General features: G+C 41.3%; 1 protein-coding gene across 1 annotated transcript in view; it reads right to left on the reverse strand.

Annotated features, from left to right (window-relative positions):
* The window catches only part of fam189a1 (family with sequence similarity 189 member A1), a gene marked incomplete at both ends in the record, with an annotated part of 158231 nt that overhangs the window by 22290 nt on the left and 114312 nt on the right, over positions 1-21629 (reverse strand). The window contains 2 exons of the mRNA XM_079997350.1: positions 7187-7318; positions 9173-9283. Of these exons, the coding sequence (XP_079853476.1) occupies positions 7187-7318; positions 9173-9283 (243 nt within the window). The remainder of the gene's footprint in view (positions 1-7186; positions 7319-9172; positions 9284-21629) is intronic.

Here is a 21629-nt window from a genome sequence, read left to right on the forward strand (position 1 = left end):
ACTCCATTGATGTGGCATGTCCTCCATCAACGCAGGAAGTCAGCAATTATCTCAGTCCTATAGCATACTGATGACTTATGGCGCGAGGAAACAACTCAGGAAAACTGAAAATATATTGCTATACGCGTCAAGGAGCAATGATTTGGATGGTGCGCATCACAGCCGGAAAAAATTCAACTTTCCACCAGCAAGGAGTCTACAATCTGCTTCATGCCCGGACTAATCATCCGCTATTTCCCATGAGCGCTGTAATTTAGTAGCTGCAGAGTTATATAGCACTGGTCACAAGATTCATTATGATCAGGCGAAGACCTTCCAGCCCCCTGGAAATGGACTGGACGGACTCCAGTACTGAAATGACACCTCTTTCTAATCCAACACGGGATATAACTCTCAACATCAGCCTTCTCGGGAGCCTCGTTCCCATCCTGAGCACTTAGTTACGTTTTATTGCTCCCGATTCCGGCATTTCGCCGATGAGACGGAATATCAAAACGGCAAATGCGTGTGAACTCTCCTCCTTCCTCGCGACCATACGTCATCCTAAGGGGCCTTTTATCTGGTTATCAATGGTTTATAATCAATCGGAGGGGGGGTGGGCGGGGCATGGAATGGATCCATTTGATTGCTGTTATCCGATGGAGTGCATGATTTTGTCATTCGCTGTAAGTGAAGATGATCTAAGGTGGTGTTTCCCAACCTTCTTTCTGCCAAACAGGGCCGGCCCATGCATTTATCAGGCCCTAAGCGTGAGGGGGTTTAATTTGTCATTTAATTTGTTTAGTTCAATTAGGAATTAATTACATCTAAAATAAAAACACACTGCAGATCCTTTTCACTGATCGCTTTTCTGCCAGCCCAGAGATTGCAGGACCGGCCCGAACCAAGGCACCCCCACACCCCCCCCTCCCTAACGGTTGTGACCCTAAACAATCGCATCGAGTGTTTATGCCAGTGGCCGACCCTGCTACACAACACTCGTTTTACAATGAAATAATCCCACGGCACACCACTATCCTTTTACTCAGTAACCATTCAACAGTCACAAACATGTAGACCTGTGGTTATGTCCTACTAATAGTTAGTGATGCAAGACCCGCAAACAATTAGTTTGAAGTGAACAAATCTTTCAAATGATGGAAAAATTTCCCAAGAGCAATTCCTGAAGGCGCCGCCAAAAGTACTGTTGTAATAAATGTATATAAAGGAAACCCTTATTACTACAATATATACTGAATAATTGATATGTAAAAAACAGTAGGGGAAAAGCAACAACCATTAACTGAACTAAAGCTAATAATTTGATTTGGGTTTCCCGAAGAGGCAGATCTGTAATGTTTTAGTGTCAATGTGTAAAAGTCCAGAACGCTAAGAAGCCTGCCAGAAACTTAATTAGTATTTTAACTTTAGTGTAATTTTAACTTAAGTCTTAATTTATTTCCAATATTACAAAACAAAATTATATCATGGCAGCCATTTTACATGCAGTAAGAAAAATATAATAAACATAGAACCTAATTGCCTAGGTTAAGTTCATCTTAAATATTATGTTTTTGAAATATTATCACCATCTACAAGTATTTTAATATAAAAACCCACATTATTTAATTTAACCCAGTTTTGCGTAAAAATTCAGCAAGTTATGATGATTTTAATTGCGGATAGAACTCCTACCTCCATAGACAAACATGCAGTAGGAGGTGCGGCAGCCCCATACAAATACGGCGGCAGTGTTGACGCACAACATTCAACCACGAACTAAGGGATTGAGCAAATGCAGCCTGGTTACAACTGTAAATGTGTTTTATTCTACTGACTGGTCGAAGTAAGGAAAATGTCTGACACATCTGTTGTGGTTAATTAGTAACCCCACATGAAAAAAAAGATTATATGTTATATTAAACCACCAATACTCAAAGTATATGTATCAAAAAAAACTTTTGAAAATGTAAGCTATGAAACCAAAAAAGGGAAATAATGAAATAATAAAAATAACTTAAGTCTTCTACAAAATGTATCACAACACCTTTTAAAAATGTATGCTATAAAACCAAAAGAGGGAACACAAGTCTTCTACAAAAACAGAAAGAAAAAATGTAGCTGAAACAAAGAGAAGGTCATGTCTGACGGAAGGAAAAGGAAATATGCCCCTATATGGTAAAATAAGATGCGGGTGTTCCAGCAATGCTCTTCCCAGGAAAGGAGAGGTTGCCCAGTAACAAGGCTGTGATTGGTTGTCTGGAAGACCACCCGAAAACGCCTGGTGACAGGACTGAGCTGTGATTGGCTCAACCCCACAAGGAATGTGATTAGTTATTCAACTACCCAAAAAAATTGAAAAACCCCGGCAACAGGATTGTGAGTGGTTTTCGGTGCTGAAAGGGGCAGAACATGTAATAGCAGAAGGGCGCTTTTTGGATATTAAGAAGCACGAAAGGTTCAGTTTTTCAGTCTGTTCCGCGGAGCCTACTCAAAGTTTATTGTTGTATTTGACTCTCTGATATTCAATTAACTTTTTTGCATCAGACTCGGTCGGTTCCAGTGTATTCACTGGCCAACCAAGACATTTGGCGAAGCCTAGCCAGGAGAGAATGACGACCAACTCCGCGACCGAAGACCTGGGAAGGACCAGCCCGGACTTCAGAGACACTACTGGCCACAAAATTTGAAGGTAAGCACAGCCTTTTCTCCTGCAAATTCGGTTTGTGTCTAAGTGCATGACTCTACCCAGGTTGCAGGTATCGGAAACGTCTGTTCTCCAACGAACCTAAAATATTGACCAAGTTAAAAATTACTCTAATTACAAATTTGATCAGAAAAGGGAACTTAAACAGAGAATGATGCGAATATCTATGTGCATGTGTGTTTATGAAAGACCATGGTGTGAAAAGAATGAGTGATCCTCTGTTGAATGTTGCTATAATTGGTTGGTGTGTGGTTTGTCTTGTGTAGTCTGAAGGATTGGTTTGGCTAACACTAACTGCCGTCAAACGCGCAGAAGAACCAAAAGGTGTAAAAATAGCACGTCCATAGTACGTTTAGTCATAGTTACAGCACTGAGAGGAAAAGCTGGTTGTGTATGTTTATTGAAAACAGAGTAGTAAACAGAGGTTTGTTGTGTTTATTGAAAATAGAGTAGTATACAGAGGTTTGTTACCAAGATTAAGAGTCCCAGGTCTAGTAAGAGACAATGGCGTGTATGTTATAATTACTCTGAGACTGAGCAGAGCCCTGATGTGGGGAAATGTGCAGCTCGTCCAGAGGGTCATCACAAAGTAATTATATACATCTTTCTAGTGTTGAGGAAGTGTATCTTACAAGAATGCCAGAAAATCACTGCAATCCACATTACGGAAATGTATTTGGCTGACTTTGAGTTTATTAATGGCAGCACATTAATTCAAATGTTGAGAGTTAATTGATCTGCTGCTGATCTGTGTCATGGATACACAAGGCTTCCTAAAATACGTAGAACAGGATAGTCACATAGTTTCTTTTTTCCTTATAACTCTAGCCGGCACAAAAGAACATTCACTATTTAAGTCATGACATTTATTTTATTATTTCCTTTCTCCTCAGGGTCGCACCCTGGCATGGCCTTTCTGGGCTGTTATGGTTATTGTTGTTTTCAGATCGTGGAATGAAGCAATGTTTGCCCAGCCATTGGACGAGAGAACATGTTTGTTGCTTCCAAACAAGCTTTTGCACCTGCTCCATGTTGAGTTTGCTGGATTTCAAAACTGTAGATGAGGGAGATGGGTCCATGTTAGCTGTGTTGTTGCAATCTTATGGAGATGAATTACATCTTGTGGCATACTATGCTCGGAAACTTGGTGCCAGGATTATTGGTTTGATTACATGCTGTAGCCTTTATGTTGCTGCAGAGCAAATCGGCTCATTTCTCCCCAACAACACCTCTCCATCATCAACATGTATAACTTTCACTTCGCTCATGTCACTTTGAGGTGGTACACCGCTCCTCCGCCAGCTACTTTTCCTCCCTCTTATGGAGATTCACATGACTGCTTGGCAGGGATAGCCATTGTGGCCAGTATTTCATTGAGATTCAAGAGGTTTATTTATCACATACATACATTCATACATATATACAGTGAAATGTCTTTGTAACCCACCCGTAGATTATGCACAATAGTTTCTAAACCAAACTTAATAGCTAACCTAATTCCAACCTAGCTAACTAACTGAAACAAACTGATTCCTTAAACATAATTCAGCTAGTGAATAGAACAACATAAATAAAATAAAATAAAAATATAATAAGACTCAAAAAGATAATACAGAGTGGGGGTACAAAATAGAAGTGAAGGGAATAGAGTTATGTATATGGGATAGGCTATTTGTATATACAGATATGTGCAGTAAAGTGCATGTGAATAAAGTGTGCATGGAGATATACAGTACAGTATACCAAAGTACGACACAGCAATACAGTAACACCGAACGGAACAGCAATACAGCGCAGTGTGCAGTACCCCAGAACAGTGATACAGTAACAGGACAGTAGCTTTGCTTGTTTGATATACGGTAAGTACCATTTGTCAAAAAGGAGGGATAGTTCGAGAATTAAGTAAACATAATGATTGTGCTTAGAACAATGCAGGAAGAGGCATTTCTTTTCTACCACCAGTTTTCTGCATTCTATTCCAAGTGCTCCTTTCAAATGCATCATGATGGACTTGATCAAGTTGACTCCCTGTCATGGTTAAAATGTTGTTTGGTGATAATTGACCAGTTTTTCTTAATGGAATCCCGGTGAAGGTAAGCTCGACTGAGTTTTATTCCTGCCATTAGTGATGATGGGAATTCAAGGACAATCACATGGTGTGACCGGACTGTCCCCACATGAAGTGCTAACCGGGAGACCAAAGCAGTTAGGTCTGTCTTCTGTCGACAAAAGCCACATGAATTACATCACGTAAACCAGTAGTGATCAGATTGTCCAGTTTGGTGTTCATCATTTTTAGATTTTACTTACTACTACTACTTACTACTAATGGATCGTGTAGATGGGATTATGTTCAGGCAACATTGGAGAAATGCATTCTAGTAAAAGTTGAAAACCCTGCATGATTTACACACTGCTGGATATTTTGTAGCCTATACAATATTCTATGGACATTGTCCCCTACATATTAAACATTGTGATAAAATAATTCTGTTGTTACACTAGGGTGAATGCATTTATTTTGGTACTGAGACTGTAGTCGGCTATTCAACATCGCTGTTTGGCAATGTTTCGCTCCTTTTCTATTCACCATGTACACATAGGACTTCAGACCTAACACAAGCAACTGTCACCTTGAGAAGTTCTCTGATGCCATCATGCCATGCCTGAGGCATCATTGTCTGTGTATCAGAAGGTTATGAACAGGAGTACAGGGAGCTCATCAAGGACTTTGTCGACTGGTCTGAGCTTAACCACCTTCACATAAACGCCAGCAAGACAAAGGAGACAGTGATAGACTTCCACAGAAGGATGCCCCAGACTACACTGGTAAACATCCAGGGATTGGTGTGGAGATGGTGGGAGTGTACAAATACCTGGCTGTTCACTTCAACAATAACTGGACTGGTCGGACAACACGGATATCCAGTACAAAAAGAGCAAAAGTTGTCCTGATTTGCTGGGGAGGCTAAGGTCCTTTGGAGTGTGCAGGACACTGCTAAGAACCTTTTATGATACTGTGGTGGCATCTGCAATCTTCAATGCAGTGGTCTGCTGGGGAGGTGGAAGCACTGAGAGGGACAGAAAAAGACTCAATAAACTTTTTAAGAGGGCTAGCTCTGTCCTGGACTGCCCTCTAGATTACATAGAGGAGGGTGAGAGGAGGATGTTAGCCAAACTCACACCAATCATGGACACACCCCCTGCATGAGACTGTGGGGACCTTAAACAGCTCCTTCAGCAACAGACTGCTACACCCACAGTGTAAGAAGAAGCGCTACCACAGGTTTTTTTCATGGCCTTATATGTATAAGTGAAAAGTGTATATTCTGTATATGGTTTATATTTATTTTATTGTAGTTTTTCACTCGATCACTCTTTTTCTCTACTTTTGACTCTTTAGCTGCTGTAACAAGTGAATTTCCCCAGTGTGGGATGAATAAAATTTATCTTATCTTATTTCAAAGAAATATCTTCCTAATCTTCGCTGGACCCTAACTATGTTCCCAGGGCCCTATATTTCCTCAACTGTAGTTTTTAACATCAAAAGAAGAAGAATGTCCATACCTCTGGTGCATTAACAAACATGCATAATGTGATAGAACTTGTTCAGTAAATTACATCCGAAATTATGTTTACGGACAAGCTCTCTTGTTCAAACACACATTACAATGACCGTGAAAAAAAATAATTCAGCTATAGGAAGGTTAAAATAAAAGGCTTTATGGTGTTATTATTATTATTATTTTATTAGAACTTTACATCAATCACAAAATAATTATGTAGATTAGCAAGACACAGTTTTAATGAGCAGCAATAACACCTTAACACAATAAGCATTAGCCATATACACACTGTAACAATCGTTCGTGAACCATTAAAAAAAACATACATTTACAGCCATATTGTACCCATCTTTGTAAACTACCAGCCAGTTTGACTGAATGTCAAGAACTTTATTATCGGATTATGCATTTTTGTTAATAGACCAGTGACATGGACATTATGAACACCGCCCCCCCCCCCCCAAAAAAAACTCTTTGGATCTGGACGACTCACAGAAGTCACCCAGATTGTCGTGAAAAAAGTGAAATTCGCTGAAAAGCGAGTTGTTTGTCAAAATTGTAATTAAGATATTGAAGACATTTTAAGGCCTAAAATACAGATTATTGGATTTTAGACTTTTTAAGAACCCGTGGAAAACCTGTCAACATCAACCTTGGGCATCACAATATTCACAATGAATACATCTAATTTTATACTTTATTAATGAATAATGAACCAAGCTTTGCCATTTTCTCCAACATATTTTAAACAAATCATCCAAAATGACGGATCTGTTTGTCCGAGTCAGTTTAAAGTCGGCTTCACACTTCCCCATTGTACACCACTCAATGACAACTATGGCGGCCATAACCTGGAGTGAAGTGCATTAGCTATTCCGAAAACAAAACATTCCAACAACAACAACAACAAAACTGAACAAACTCTCTTCCCCACCTTGAGGCGCAGGCGGATGGTGTTGCAGTCCCTCAGTGGATTCAGTTTCAGGGTCTCTCCCAGGTTGCTGCAGCTGGAGCTCTGCTGCTGCAGCTCGCAGCACACACACACTCCGTCACCGTCAAAGTTGAGCTTGGGGGGAGAAGGGGAGAGCACACATACACACTCAAACGCAGCACGTCACACGTGCAGCAACATGCACGACAGACAGACAGACAGACAGACAGACACACACACACACACACACACACACAAATCAGACCAGGGCCTCTGGGTAATTCTGAACCTTAATTTGATTCTTCATCAAACAAAGAAAAAAAGAGAAAGGTATCGGTCTATTTCCTGGCATAGGGCATGTTAAGTCGTTTCAGGCGCCGGTTTAAAACATCAGTGTTGTTGTGACCTAGTGATGAAATGTTTGGCTGTTTTTGGAGATTTGGCTCTTTACGAGTGACTCATAAAAAGATTTGTTCTGTTCTCTTGTTTTGTTTCATTCAGTCGGTGTAACGATTCAGAAGAGTCGGTTCGTCTCTGAGTCGTGAATGGAATTCTCACAGGAATCATTTCATTCTGTCAAAGTTATTCATTTAAGTGTAAATCACAGTCACATTCAATATATTATGCCAAATGCTGTGATTCGTGACTTAAGGCTCTTGGCTCTTTTCATTCGAGATTCTCAGAGAGTTTCAGTTCAGCCTGTGTGACTGGCTGTTACCGCATCGCGAATGGATGACTAGTTTGCCTGTGTGACTCCCGAGTCATCTAAAAGATTTGTTCACTATGAAAAAATCGTTTGCATCACTAGTTTGACCCAGATTGAGAGGAAGCGGGACGTGACCCCAACGCGTTCCAGGTTAATTACGTGAGGGAGATGAGAGTAAGAATTTCACTCATGTCTAGTTGGGAGGGTCTACAGGGAGCCACACAGAGCAGAAAAGTTGTTCCACCTACAACACTAATTTATATAAATTAGAGACCATTGAAACCATTGCTGGAAATGCGGCCACATGCATAGGAAAGGTGTAGAACAATCTGCAATAATAAAACTTCTTCTAATGTATAATTGGATGACACTTTGATTTTCGTAGTTCTCACAAAAACGTCGGCAGAGGAGTTTAGGATTTACCTATAAGCCTCCATGACAACACAACTCTTCTTTAAGTGAGTCCTGGTCAAAATGACAAGGTGTCATGATCTCCACCTTCTTTGACTTCCCCTCCCTCACCTTACCTGTCCCATTAGTCCAACTCCATTCACCTGCGCACACAGCTGTTCCCGATCTGTAATCTAACCCCTATATATGCCTCTCTCACCAGTCACCCACTGCCAGTTTGTCTTTGATGCTTGCACCAGACTCTCCAGCGTTCTCCGGACTGATTCCCTGCTACCGACTCTGCCTCGCTCCGACCACGTATCCTGCCTGCCACTCCGCCTGTCTTCTGTCTGCACTCCTCGTTATCCAACCTGCCTGTCCCCGACGATGTATCCTGCCTGCCCCCTGCCTGTCTTCCGTCTGCTCTACAAATAAAAGACATTACCAAATATCCCTGCCTGTCTTTGTGCTGCAATTGGGTCCTAACCACACCCGTTACACAAGGGTTTTATTGGGGTGAGATTCTTCTCGTTTCATTTCCAGGTTACATTTTAAATGGTGTAGAAATTCTACACACACAAACTTGTTTGCAAACCTTTACGGAATACAAAATGAAAAGAAAATGACAAAAGATGTAAAGCCCTTAAAATAGCAGTGACTGATTCGATCACCTTGATGATAAAAATTGCCTTATTTACCAACTAAATAAACAACTTAGTGATTAAGAGTCTATGGTTAAGTAAAAATTAAGTACAAGTCTGTGATTTTTTTTAGTGCACAAACACACACACATACTGTATGCATACTGAATAACCGGGAGGGACAGAGGAATAAAATTAGAGCAGCATTAAATACACATCATGGTGGAGGGGAGTCATGTGTGGTGGTCTCACCAGTTGGCAGTCTTCCAGAGAGTTGACCAGCTGAGCGTTCTGGCAGGACAGGATGGCCCCCGCCAGGTTAAGCATCACACACACGGCTGACAGCAGCATGAAGAACGTGATCTGGCGAGAAGACATAGTTTAGTTTAGTTAGTTACATTATCTCATTTAGTTACATTAAGCTTTCGTCCAAAGGGACTTACAGTACAACCTATTCATACACCGATGGAGGCAAGCCTTGCACCGATGCGGCTCACTGGGGGCAGGTAGGGGATAAGAGTCTTGCTCAAGGAAAGTTCAGCTCACTACCAGGAGGGGCTAGGGGATGGAGCCAATCTTCCATGAGACGACCCGCTGCCCCCCTCCTGAGCCACTTCCGACCACCAGTTTGTTCACCATATCTACGACAGACATCACAAGCTCGTAAAAATCACCATGTGACTAGGGAGAGCATTAAGTGCCATGCCACTACAATATCACTATGGTACTTGGAACAGTGAGAGCCTGCATCATGTAGTATTTAATTATTTAGATGTTGTCCTAAGACATAAGATCGCAATTGATAGGCTGTACTAAATAATGAAGTTTGTCAATTCCAGCCAGAATACCAGCTCTGTGTTCCTCAAAACAAGCTTGACTATTTGTGAAGATTTGGCTCTTTTTTGAGATTCGGTAGTTAACGAGTCACTCGGTGAAGAGTCATTCAATTTCCAGATTCTATGGTTGGTTGATTTAGTTGGTGTATTGCACAGTGAGTTAGGAAGGACCTCCTGAACGATGAACGAGAGTCAAAAGAGTCGGTTTGACTGAGTTGTGAATGGAATTTTCAAAAGAATCATTTACTTTTGTCAAAACGATTTATTTTGGTGGACTGCAAACTCTAAATCAATCCCATTTAGTAAGAGTTATATCAAGTGCCTAGAGCTTTCTGTTTTTGCCTTGGACCTAAATTTAGTCTTCAGCAATTATTTTCAGTTTGTGAGATTCAGTCGCTTGCTTGCTCTTTGAGTGACTGCCGACTCCAAAGTAATTTGAAAGATTTGTTTGCGACAAACGAATCATTCCACTTGCAACACTATCTGTTAGTAGGCCATAATAAGCAGCACAGTTCTACAATATGGGTTTGTGTCATTTTGTGACGTTTTTAGTGGTTAAAAGGATAGTGGTGGGTGGGATAGTGGTTGGATTCACTGTAAAAAGTGCAGAGGCAGAAAAATGTTGGGGAAAAAGTGCACTGTCGGAGGACGTGCTCAAGATCATTTCAACAAATGGTGCTTTGAACTGTGATGCTGACCCACCCTTGACTGAAACGGTCATATTTGGCCTCCTTTGCACCAGGAGATGGGACGTTATTGATCTTGAAAAAAATGTTCTTCTGTGTATTGCGTAGGCACAAGCTTTGTCCAGACGTAGCAGTGGCCTAGTAAAAGGTATTTTGCATGTTCCTTCAGCCTCTCACTCCAAAGTTGCAATCATCCCTCTCAACCATCAGCCATTTTGCAAAATGTTATGAATTTGGGCATATTTAATGAATTCTCTACCATAACAAAACAGACAGTGGCTGATAAGGCTCTTCCTCATCCAATGGGTTGAAAGGCAGTGCAAGGAGGTGTAATCCATACCTGGCTCCCCATCTACAAGCAACTTATAGATTTATGGGGGAAATCATCTGACCTAACACGCGGATAAAAAGACTGGCCATACTTCAAATACAACTCACATAAAATAATTTGCAAGCAGTCACAAATTTGGATTTTTATCGATGATACACAACTGCTCTGTGCTTGTTGAGCTACAACTCCTTTCGCAATCGCCTGAAACTAAGGTTGTGCAGGGAAGCGTTATCAATGATTGAAACCAACAGTTTTACAAGGGGGAAAAAAAGCAAACCTATACTTTACTGCTCTCTAGTCCATATAAATGAGCAAGCTACATGTCTGAGCTACCTCTCAATCTTTCCATGTTCTGCATGGCAGAAAATAGAAAGATTGAGAGGACAGTGGAACAATTTGGGATAGGAGAGAAGAGAAGAAAGGAGCAAAGAAAGAGAAAAGGAAGATAGGGAAGAGGAACGAGGGGAAAATATAATGCATACATACAAATACACAAAAAAAAGCTTTAATTATCAAGGACCATAACTTGTAAAAATGCAACTAACACAAAGCAGTTGTTTTTCTTCACTGCAGAAGAATGTGCGATGTGTACAGTACAGCAGAACATGCTTTCGTTAACATCGGCCTCATGATGCAGCTTTTTCCTCTTTCCTTCTCTCTCTTTCTCTACCGGCAACTATGTTAATCAGTTCCTTGACAATGGCAGCTGTGACGCACAAAATAAGTCTCTTGTCAAACACATATTGAAGCTGTATGACAGGTCTAGTACCCAGGCGTGTTAAAAGGTGCAGTTACAGATGTAAGTATTCCTGGATGTTTGAATGGGATACCATTTTACTGAAAACCAGGGCAATGATGACCTCAACGGTGGAGCGAGTAATGACCAGTGAGTGAAGTGGCGAAACGCCATCACAGAGTCCAATCGTGTTTGAATGAAACCTTGATGCCAGCTGAGGAGAGGCAGTGATGTGACTCTCTGTTGCAAGCTGTAACCGGCGGCTATTCTGAAAGCAAAGAAAACAAGCACTTCTACTTCTGGAGCAGACACGTTCAAGGGTTTTCCACCTGGAGCCATCTTTGGCTGGAAATGGCTCGTAAACTTTTTTTTTTGGTACATTGCATCTGAAAACCCTGGTTTGTATATTTATTTTTTAAACCTATGCTGTCAGCATGCTGGGAATACAACACCGAGCATTTGTGTGCTATTGCATCAAGGGTAGAGTCTGCAAGTGGAGTTCAGCTTCTCAACCTGCAATGCAACTCTTTATTTTTTCTTAAATACTCAAGAACTGTTGCAATAACTCTGTCCTGTGGATGACCTGTAGAATGACAACAGCACAGTTTTTTGTTGCACAGAACCGCCCACCAATCCCCCTCTTTGGTGAATAATTTTTCCATGTTTGGGTCTATAAACAACTAATCACTACTCCAAGAGGGAGAGAATCACCACGGGTGAAACAAATAAACATAGAACCAAACAACAACATGGATTGAAAAAACAGAGTTAATTAGGTCCAGGAAAACTGGAACAGCAATTTGGGTGCGTGGGCTCTTCCTGTCATAGTTATGGCAGTAAATGAGGAAGAAAAGAAGAGGGATGCAACCAGGAAGGTGCTGGGGTGCGTTCAAAGCAGGTGCCGGTGGCATGTGCTGGCCTGTGATGAGACCACCTGTATGTGTATTTGTGTGTGTGTGTGTGTGTGTGTGTGTGTGTGAAGTGTCCACAAGTGGGTGTACAGGACCAACCCAATTGGTTCTGTTGTATAAGGTCGGAATTATGTTGTGGCGCCTCCAAGAAGCGGAAAGGGCCCCGAAGCCACCCCTGAGCCCACAGGTCCCACAGTCCCACAGCTGCAGGAAAGCCCCGAGCACCTGCCCTGGACCCACAGAAGACCCTCTGGCCCCCAGAGAAGCCAGTAGCCCACGGAGCACCCTCCAGGCCTGACCCCGAGGAGCATAACCCAGTCCCAAGGAGCACGAGGAGACCCCGCGCCCCTGAGGCGCACACATACAGCCCACCCCCATGTTCAGGCTGAAGACGTAGCCGCAGAGCCCCAACCGGTTCGGGTGCCCGCAATGGTAGGCCACTTGAATGGATTTATTACCAAGTGCAGGGAGGCTAATCCTTTTCCCGACTTCCTTAACTACCTCTGCATAATACACCAAAAAGCATTACGTTCAAAAATGCTAAACATGAGAGAGATGGATGGATGTGGCAATGAAAACCGCCTGTTCTATTCGAGCAAGATCTCTTCAAAGAGGGCTGTTCCCTGCACATCTGGAGGAGGCTGACGACAACTACTCTGACCTCTTGCTATAGACTGACCTGAGATGGCTTTAGTAGGGGGAAATTCCTGCAGAGATTTCGAGAGCTCTGTCCGGAGATAAAGGAATTTCTCCTTGTCAGTAAAAATCCAGAATACAAGCAACTTAATGACGATCAGTGGCTACTAGACTTGGCATTTTTAACTGATCTGACCAACATGTTGAATGAGCTTAATTCACAGCTGCAAGGAAAAGACAAAACCATGGTCAACATGATCCGTTCAGTTAATGCCTTCAAACAAAAAATGCAACTTCTGTCCTCAAAGCTGTAGCCGCATGATTTGGGGAACTTTCAAAACCTCACATCAGAGCTGGAGACCCAAGGGAAGGCGTGTGCGCAACTTGACAGTGCTACACAGAGAAGAATGAAAACTGTCTGTCAGACTTTGACAAACGGTTTCAAGACTTTGCTTTACTCGAGCCAATCACAACATTTATGTGCTACCCATTTGGGGAAGATGTTGAGGTTGATTTACTCGCAACTCTGTCTTACCTGAACTCGTCTGCAGTGGAGGATGAGATGTTGACACTACAGGCTGACATTCAGCTGAAGTCCAGGGCTCATGGACAGTTTTGTAACTTACAGAGAACTTACAAAGTACCCAAACATGAGGAAATGTGCTCCCTCCTTGACTGCATTATTCGGCTCTACTTATTTATGCGAGTCAGCCTTTTACTACATGAAGATTATAAAGTCCAAATAGCGTTGCACCATGACTGATGATCATTTGGAAGCCTGCTTGAGGCTGGCTACCAGCAGCTACTGTCCGGACCATGCAACACTGGCCGACTCCATTCAGTGCAAGTCATCAAGAGAAAGGTAGTGACCATAAATGTATTTAATTGTATTGTGCCGTAAGAGTTCATGCAATGATGCAAAGTACGCCAACATATATTGTATATATAAAGTATACTCAGTATCTTCTTCTTCTTTCAGCTGCTCAGTATTCTCTGTATATATATATTGTGTACCGTAAATAAATATATTTAGCATTTTTTAATGCAGGTAGATTATTTTGACCTGGTCATTTTAAAAGTAGCTCGCAAGCTGAAAAAGTGTGGGCACCCCTGCTGTAGTGTAACAGGGAACCGCCATGGCATTTGAGTTACTGCAGCTAAATGACTTAAAGTCATGTTCAGTCAAGTTTCAGTATAATTCAACCTGTAACTCTCACGGAGTTTAAGTAGGACCCAACATATAACTAAAATAGAAATTTCTAGTTAAAACTTCAAATGAAAGTCTCTTTCACTTTATATTATATTTATATAGTACTTTGCAAATAAATTGCAATCATTACAAAAAATAAACAAATAAAATGAATGGCCGACTCTTCTCTCTCTTGTTCGCTGGAATTCCTCCTTGCTCACCGTGTGTTAAACCAACTGAATCAAATCGAACGACTCGTTTTACTGAGTGACTCATCAAGAAACAAGTCTCATGTTACATTATTGTCAGGTGAAGAATAAATCATTTATCCAATCTTCTTAGTTTACCTTAAAGTACCCCCAAACAGCCGACATTTTCTTTCTTTCGCTCTCTTCTTTAAGTGTCAACTACGCAACTACGTTACATTACGTTGGTATCGGGTTTGAGTATTGGAACATTTTTATGAGTACAGTACATTAATACTGTACTGTAGTCTGAGATTCTGAGTGTGCGCGCACACACACACACACACACACACACACACACACACACACACACACACACACACACACACACACAGCGTGACAACCAAGACTCGGGGGGGGGGGGGAGGGGGGTGTTGCGAAAAGGATCTCCTGTTAACCATGGGAACAGTGACGGGCACCAAGCAAACGCAAGTGAGGAAATATATACATAGAAATTTTTTTTTTTTTTTTAAACTTATTTTGAAAAGAGAAATTTATCCTATTTTTGCTATCAATCCTATTGACGCTAGAATCGATCTTCAAAACGAGACGTAGTATCGGTAGTCAGATCCACCCACCCCAGTCTGAGTGGCATTTTTAAGAAGTAAAACAATTCATTTTAAGAATAAAAAGACCTGGCTTCGTAGAGACTGGACGTGTTTCAGTTTCTCATCTTTGCAGCCGATTGCCACAGTTCGGACTCGCCATTTTATGAATGTTTTTTTTTTCTTCCCGAAAAAAAATCATTTTTGATATATTTGTACGGAATAAATATTCATAAAAACCCACTATTTGTGATTTGTCGATATCGGTTTTGGATCTATCTCTACTTTACCAGCTTGTTCTGGCAATGTTACTGCTTCTATTCTCAACACAGCGGTACCAGCATTTTCCTGGGAATGATACTACATCTTGAGGTGGGAAAATTGCTGCAACAGATTTCCCGGAAATCCATCCCTGCTCCCATTCACACATGACCCCATGCAGGAGCGGTTCCAGAACATTGCTGAAAAAGACCGCATGTGTGAAAGGGGCTAAAGACTGTTTATTTGCCCTCCTGTCTCCCGGTCCAATGCAACACATTCTCCTTAGCGCACAGATTCACACAGTGCTGTTTATCAACCAGCCATTAATTACTGCTGGGATGCCCTCTTCATGCCATAGAAAAACACACACAGACACACACGCAGACAGACAGACAGACGGACAGAGACACACACACACACACACACACACACACACACACACACACACACACACACACACACACACACACACACACACACACACACACACACACACACACACACACACACACACACACACACGTGGATTTGAAGTTGTGTATTTACGCTGCGTTATTAACACCCCTCAATACATCACAATTAACCTATATCAATAACACTTTTACAGAATGAAGTGTTTCAATCGAGTTAAGATGAGAGTCATTCGAGTCAAGATGCATTAGTGATAATGACCATAATCCAGGGTAAATTTAAACCACAGCCATGTCCATAACACAGTTGCTTTGGATCAGATTGGGCTGGGTACTGAAATGTAAAACGTATAGTTAAAACTCATATATTAATATCTAAAGCCCATATATTAATGCATGAGCTTTAACTGATAAAAAAAGACATTGAAGATAAATCTGGTATTAGAAAAACTATTGTTTAGGAGATTTCATATGTTTTTATGGCTTGAAAGATTACCCAATGCATTTACACACAGTGAGACACTCCAGCAGAGTCTGGGTTGAAAAATAGCTAATCGATCCTTTAACTGTCTTCCCAACCGACAAACAAACAAACAAAAAAGAACAATCTTTTTTATCAGCTTTGTTTATTTGTTGGGGTGCGATACAAAGGCGCTCTGTTATTTCCTTTCAAGCTCTCTGCTCTGTTTCACAGAGCACGATAACACTTATGAAGCAGCATTAGTGATCCTTAAAAGGAGATTGCCACAATAAGCAGTTTAAAAGATACACTTCCAAAAGAGTTAATGGATGCTCTTGCACCTAGCCCATACTGCACAGTGTGTAAAAAAAAATGGATGCAGGGAAGGCGTTGGGAGTACTGAAAGCAGACTGATCAGTTACGTTTTGACAGCTCAAATAGGCCGCTCCCTTAGGCGTGAACATGTCAGACTCAATTCGTGTCTTCTGCCAGAATTACCTCGGCAGGCTCCGCTCCATAAACAGCATTTCTGTGGTTATTTAATGTTGTATCAGGAAGATATTGAATGCTTCAAATCACAGAGCGACTATAATACCAGGACCATCCACTATGAATAGCGCAGCTGCTGACAGCTCCACTTAAATAGCTGCTGAGGTACAAATTTGGCTTTCAATACAGGTGGTGTAGTGTATTGAAGTACTTAAGCTTGTTAACTAACTTGCTAACTTAAGCATGTTTGTAATTTCAGATGAGTTTTGCCAAATTCTGACCCCCATCCATATTAAATGGAAGGAGTCTCATAACATAACATAAAAGAAGGCCCAGAACCCCAGAAAACTGACAGAAAACCTATGATAAAACCACGAGATGAAGAAGACAAGTTTGCAAGCCATTTAGGTTTTTTAAGATTTCAGAACAAGATTTGGAAGTCTTTGGTACATTTCTTGGCTGGATCAATTCAACCCACCACAAACCACACAGGACACCATATTATGGTGTCGTTCGTGCTTGAGTGGTTGCTGGACAACTCTGCTATTGTTCTGATTACATGGTTACCTGACCACACAATTACGCCGCGACAGCAGAGCACATTGAGGAGCGTCAGCTGCGTTGTGTTCACATTTCTGTGAGTCACCAACAGATGGGTGATCATTTTACCAAGAATAGCAAATCATTAAGATACAATATTTAAGTGGAGGATAGAACTGTGTTCTGATATTGAATTGTACACTGCTGGAATGTCAGATTCCAACCTCAAGGCACCCACAGTATGGGCGCAAAGATGTAGCATGGGTTCACGGTCTCCCTGACGACGCCTTGTATTCCAGATGTTTATTCCCAAAACAGCGTTTTATCCCAAACTCCTGGCTGTTAGCTAGGCTTATCATCACTGAAGCTCCGTTTCCAACGGTCCGACCTGGTGTTTAGATAGTATTACGGGGAGGGGCCATGCCAAGTATGACCGCTCTACATCATCGGGTCATGATTTAGCACCGCTCAAGAAATAGGGACTACAAAATGGTGAGAAACAGTTAAACAATCCACAATTCAGTACTTCATCCTTCAGTCTTTTCACATGTTTCCAGCAATTACTTTCTAACATGTATAATGTGTTTCGGAACAAATCACTGAATTCACTTTACAGGGATTTTATGTATCAAAGGCAACATAATTTCAATACTTCGTTCTATGAGTACAATTCAGTCTATAGTACAATTGCTACTGGTAGGGGTTGTGGTATCAACCAAATTGATAGAGTATTGAAATTTCATGGCCTTATTGGGTATTGACAATATTCGGGAATACTGATACCCTACTAAAATCTAATTACCCATACCCAATTTCCCTTGTGGCCGGCTGGGGAATTTGTTGTCCCTACAGGAAGCCATGTTTCTACCCCCTAGCTGCAGGGCAAATAAGTATTTAATCAGCAGTGTCACTGCAACAATTTACAATTTATTTTCATTGATCCCCTACAGTCAGGGAGATGGGAGTCATATTGGTGGCTTTTTTCTTTGGTCTTATGGAGCCAGTAGAAGGTGCAGTGTGAAAGGCAGAGAGATGTAGATACTACAACCTATTTCCTTAACCTCATGAGAGAAAAGCACACGTTAGTATGGCTGAGCTCTTCTGGGACACCCCCATGCAGGAAAAGAAGAGCCTGAGAAGTTAATCAAACGGTTACTGTAGCTTCAAGCTGTTGTGCATACAGAGAGAGAGAGAGAGAGAGAGAGAGAGAGAAAGAGAGAGAAAGACCTCATCTCTAACCCTCTGGAGCATGGGGATGTTTCAGCCATGTGATGTCAGGTTGTATCTCAGCAGGACATGATGAGATAGAGGTTGTCAGCTTGAAGAAGGCAGGGGGTGAGTGTGTGAATAAAGCCTTGCTTTCATGGGCAATAATGTCACTGTATTTTCCTTTTGGCATTTGATATCATACACTTAGATTGATGTAAGCTTTCCCATAATAAGTCAAGGCCTTTTTATTTGTATTGCCTATTATCACAGTTACAGTCTCAAAAGGCTTAACAGGGCAATGTTCAAAGAGCAGTTTGACAGCACCCAATAACCCTGAGCACTCGGTGGACAAAAACCCCACCAAGACATCCAGTGGGGAAAAAAAAGGAAACCTTTTATATTTATATGATGATGATATGCGCCGTTGCGTTGCTGTTGGCTACGTTGATTGCTTCGGCCCCGATTCTCTTGGTTTAACCGAGTCTTCACTGGGCTTATTGTAGGGATGTTAAAATGTGTCCGCTAATCGACTGACAGACGACGGGTTCTCTGTTTTTGAGGGTAAAAATGTAAAATCAAAAATCGTTTTTATTTTATTTTTACGTCCAAAAAAGGTTATTGTTTATAGACTATTTAAAATGTTCACAATGTAATAAAAAACGAACAGTACTTTTTTTCCAAATGGGAGAGAGAGCAGAGGGTGTGCGCGCATGTGGCGGTGTGCGCTGCAGGAGTTTTGATTTCTCAGAATTCTTTCTAAGAATTTTGAGGCAGACCGATCATAGATTTTTTTTTTGTGCCTGTGATGTCAACTGCCTCCTGTCCTGTCCCATAATGCACACACCTCACACATACTGTGTGAGCCACGTAGCGAAATAGGGTTTAATTTCAGATGCTGTTTTGTCATCATCTTGCTTAGCATCATGATGAATTTGTTGATTTATTTTAGCCTACATTCGCAAATACACGCAAAGAAATACATTGTCGGCAAAGTGGTTTCATTTTCGGGCATCACAACAAAACAAATAATTTAATTATTTTAGTAATAACAGGTGATTGCTTCCAATATTACAAATTAAACAACAGATTAAGCCAAAGCAAATCCATATCTGATGGGAAAATTAATAACCTTACATTAAGATACATTTTGGTGAATTAAGCCATATAACATACAGTATATATTATATACCTAGTGCATTCTTTAGGCTGATTGGTCTACATCAGAATCTTAAAAAAAATGCACACAAAATACAACGACTAATCGGTAAATGCCTCTGACACGTCAACCAGCAAAAAACTGTGTCCCGGTTTTTGTATAGTGTAGTTTGGACTTGAGAGAGTGAGATTATCTCTTTATAAAATCTGGTAGCAAAAAAGATGCAAAAACGAGGACAGGTGCTGAATAAAAAGATGTTTGACAATAATATGAAACACACAGGCAAATAATTGCAAACATTACCAATTTATCCATAGGAATGTAGCAGGAATTAGGTAAGATAGCAAGATAGATAAAGACAAGCACTTCATGGGGTAATTTGTTTCCAGATAGGTTTGTTTCCATACGTTGGACTGGGACAAAAAAATTGGCCTTGGTATTTTTGGCTCAGAAGGCCCAGCGAGGGTGGGGGGGTAACTGACAATATCTCCCTGTTAAAAATCGCTCTGATCGAGTAGGGCGTGGGGAGGGGGGGGCAAAGGAGTGTTTCATATAAATTTTCACATAATTTTTATGTTACTTTTCTTTTGGCATGGGGAAAACAGTGCATACCTGATAACATGTGGGTTCATCCTGTTAATATGCCACTGTAAAACGTGTCAATTTTTAAGATTTGTGCACTCCTTTATAAAGACAAAAAAAAATGTCACTGACACCAGAAACAGGGCAGAGGGGGAGGGGTGGCGACTAGTAAGAGATGTGATTGGGCCAGCCCAGTGTCAGTATAGAAAATGAACCAATGGGCCTCTGTCCCTGCTTTATGGACTGACAATGGACAATTATTTTTTTTATTATAATGGCCCCAAGGTGCTTTGGCCTTCCAGGAAAATGCCTGGTATGCCAGAGTACAAGTCCACTCATGGCTTCCATGTATTGATTAAAACACACCAGGAAACAGACATTCCCTGATTAACCTCCATTTCCTCAACATTTTAATCAACCACTGACCAAAGAGAACTCAAAACAGAAAAAGGGCTTTTCCCTTTGACACAAAGCCTGTGATGGACCTAGCACTTAGTTCCAGCAGTTAGCAACCTCAGGGAATCCCCAAAAATATTTACTATTTCCCTGCTTGAACTTCTTCAATTTCTTCTATCTAATGTTCTTCATAGCCAGGACATTGTGAAACCTTGCAGAGAAAGCTGAACGACTGAAAAAAACCCCCAAAAAAACATATATTGTTGCTGCAGCTACTGCTGCAGTTCTGGATAACTTTGCCCACCATCTCACCATCCATCAGATAAGGGTGCCTGCCCAATTCATACTCTAATTAATGTGGAGCTGCACTTCCTGCTTCAAAAGCATCGTGGGGAGGACACTATTAATCAGATATTATCGCTGAGCCGAGAGCCTCTCGCTCTGCCCCGTGGCTGGCCAACACCGCTCTCTCCTAAACCCCCTTCACACATGCAGCTTAAACCCAAAATGCTCCATAAAGTTTTGTTGTCTATGTTATATTTGTGAATGAGATTTTCCTAGCCTGATGGAGAGATGATTGAGGGGCACAATGTTAATGACACCTGACCAATGGCACACAACCTCTCTTTGGTATAAAGCCCTCTTCGTCAGTAGTATGGGTAGACTGATCAGAACATTGCTTTGAAGCATGAAATGTATCTTTCTCTTTATTCTGCAGAATAAATATATTTAATCCTCTCAGTTTTGTTTTCCTGTACTGGGCAGATTAACCTCACCGACCACGCAGGAGAAATTCTCCACCAATTTGGCGACGATGATGAGACTCTCTGTTTGGCTCTGTTGGACCGCTTCAGGCAGTCAGAGACCGGCCGTAAGAAACACGAGATTCCGAACAAATTAAGGTGAGGACTTACTGAGATATTGTACCGATCAGGGATTATCGTATGTAAAAGCTTTGAGTAAGCAGGGGTCGGCCACCCGCAGCTCTGGAGCCGCATGCGGCTCTTTCATACCTCTGATGCGGCTCCCTGTGCCTTTTGAAAATAATTAATGAGTATTTAATTAAAATGTATTTTATTTTAATTTGTTCA

Source organism: Zeus faber (assembly GCF_960531495.2).
Source record: "Zeus faber genome assembly, chromosome: 3".
NCBI lineage: Eukaryota > Metazoa > Chordata > Actinopteri > Zeiformes > Zeidae > Zeus > Zeus faber.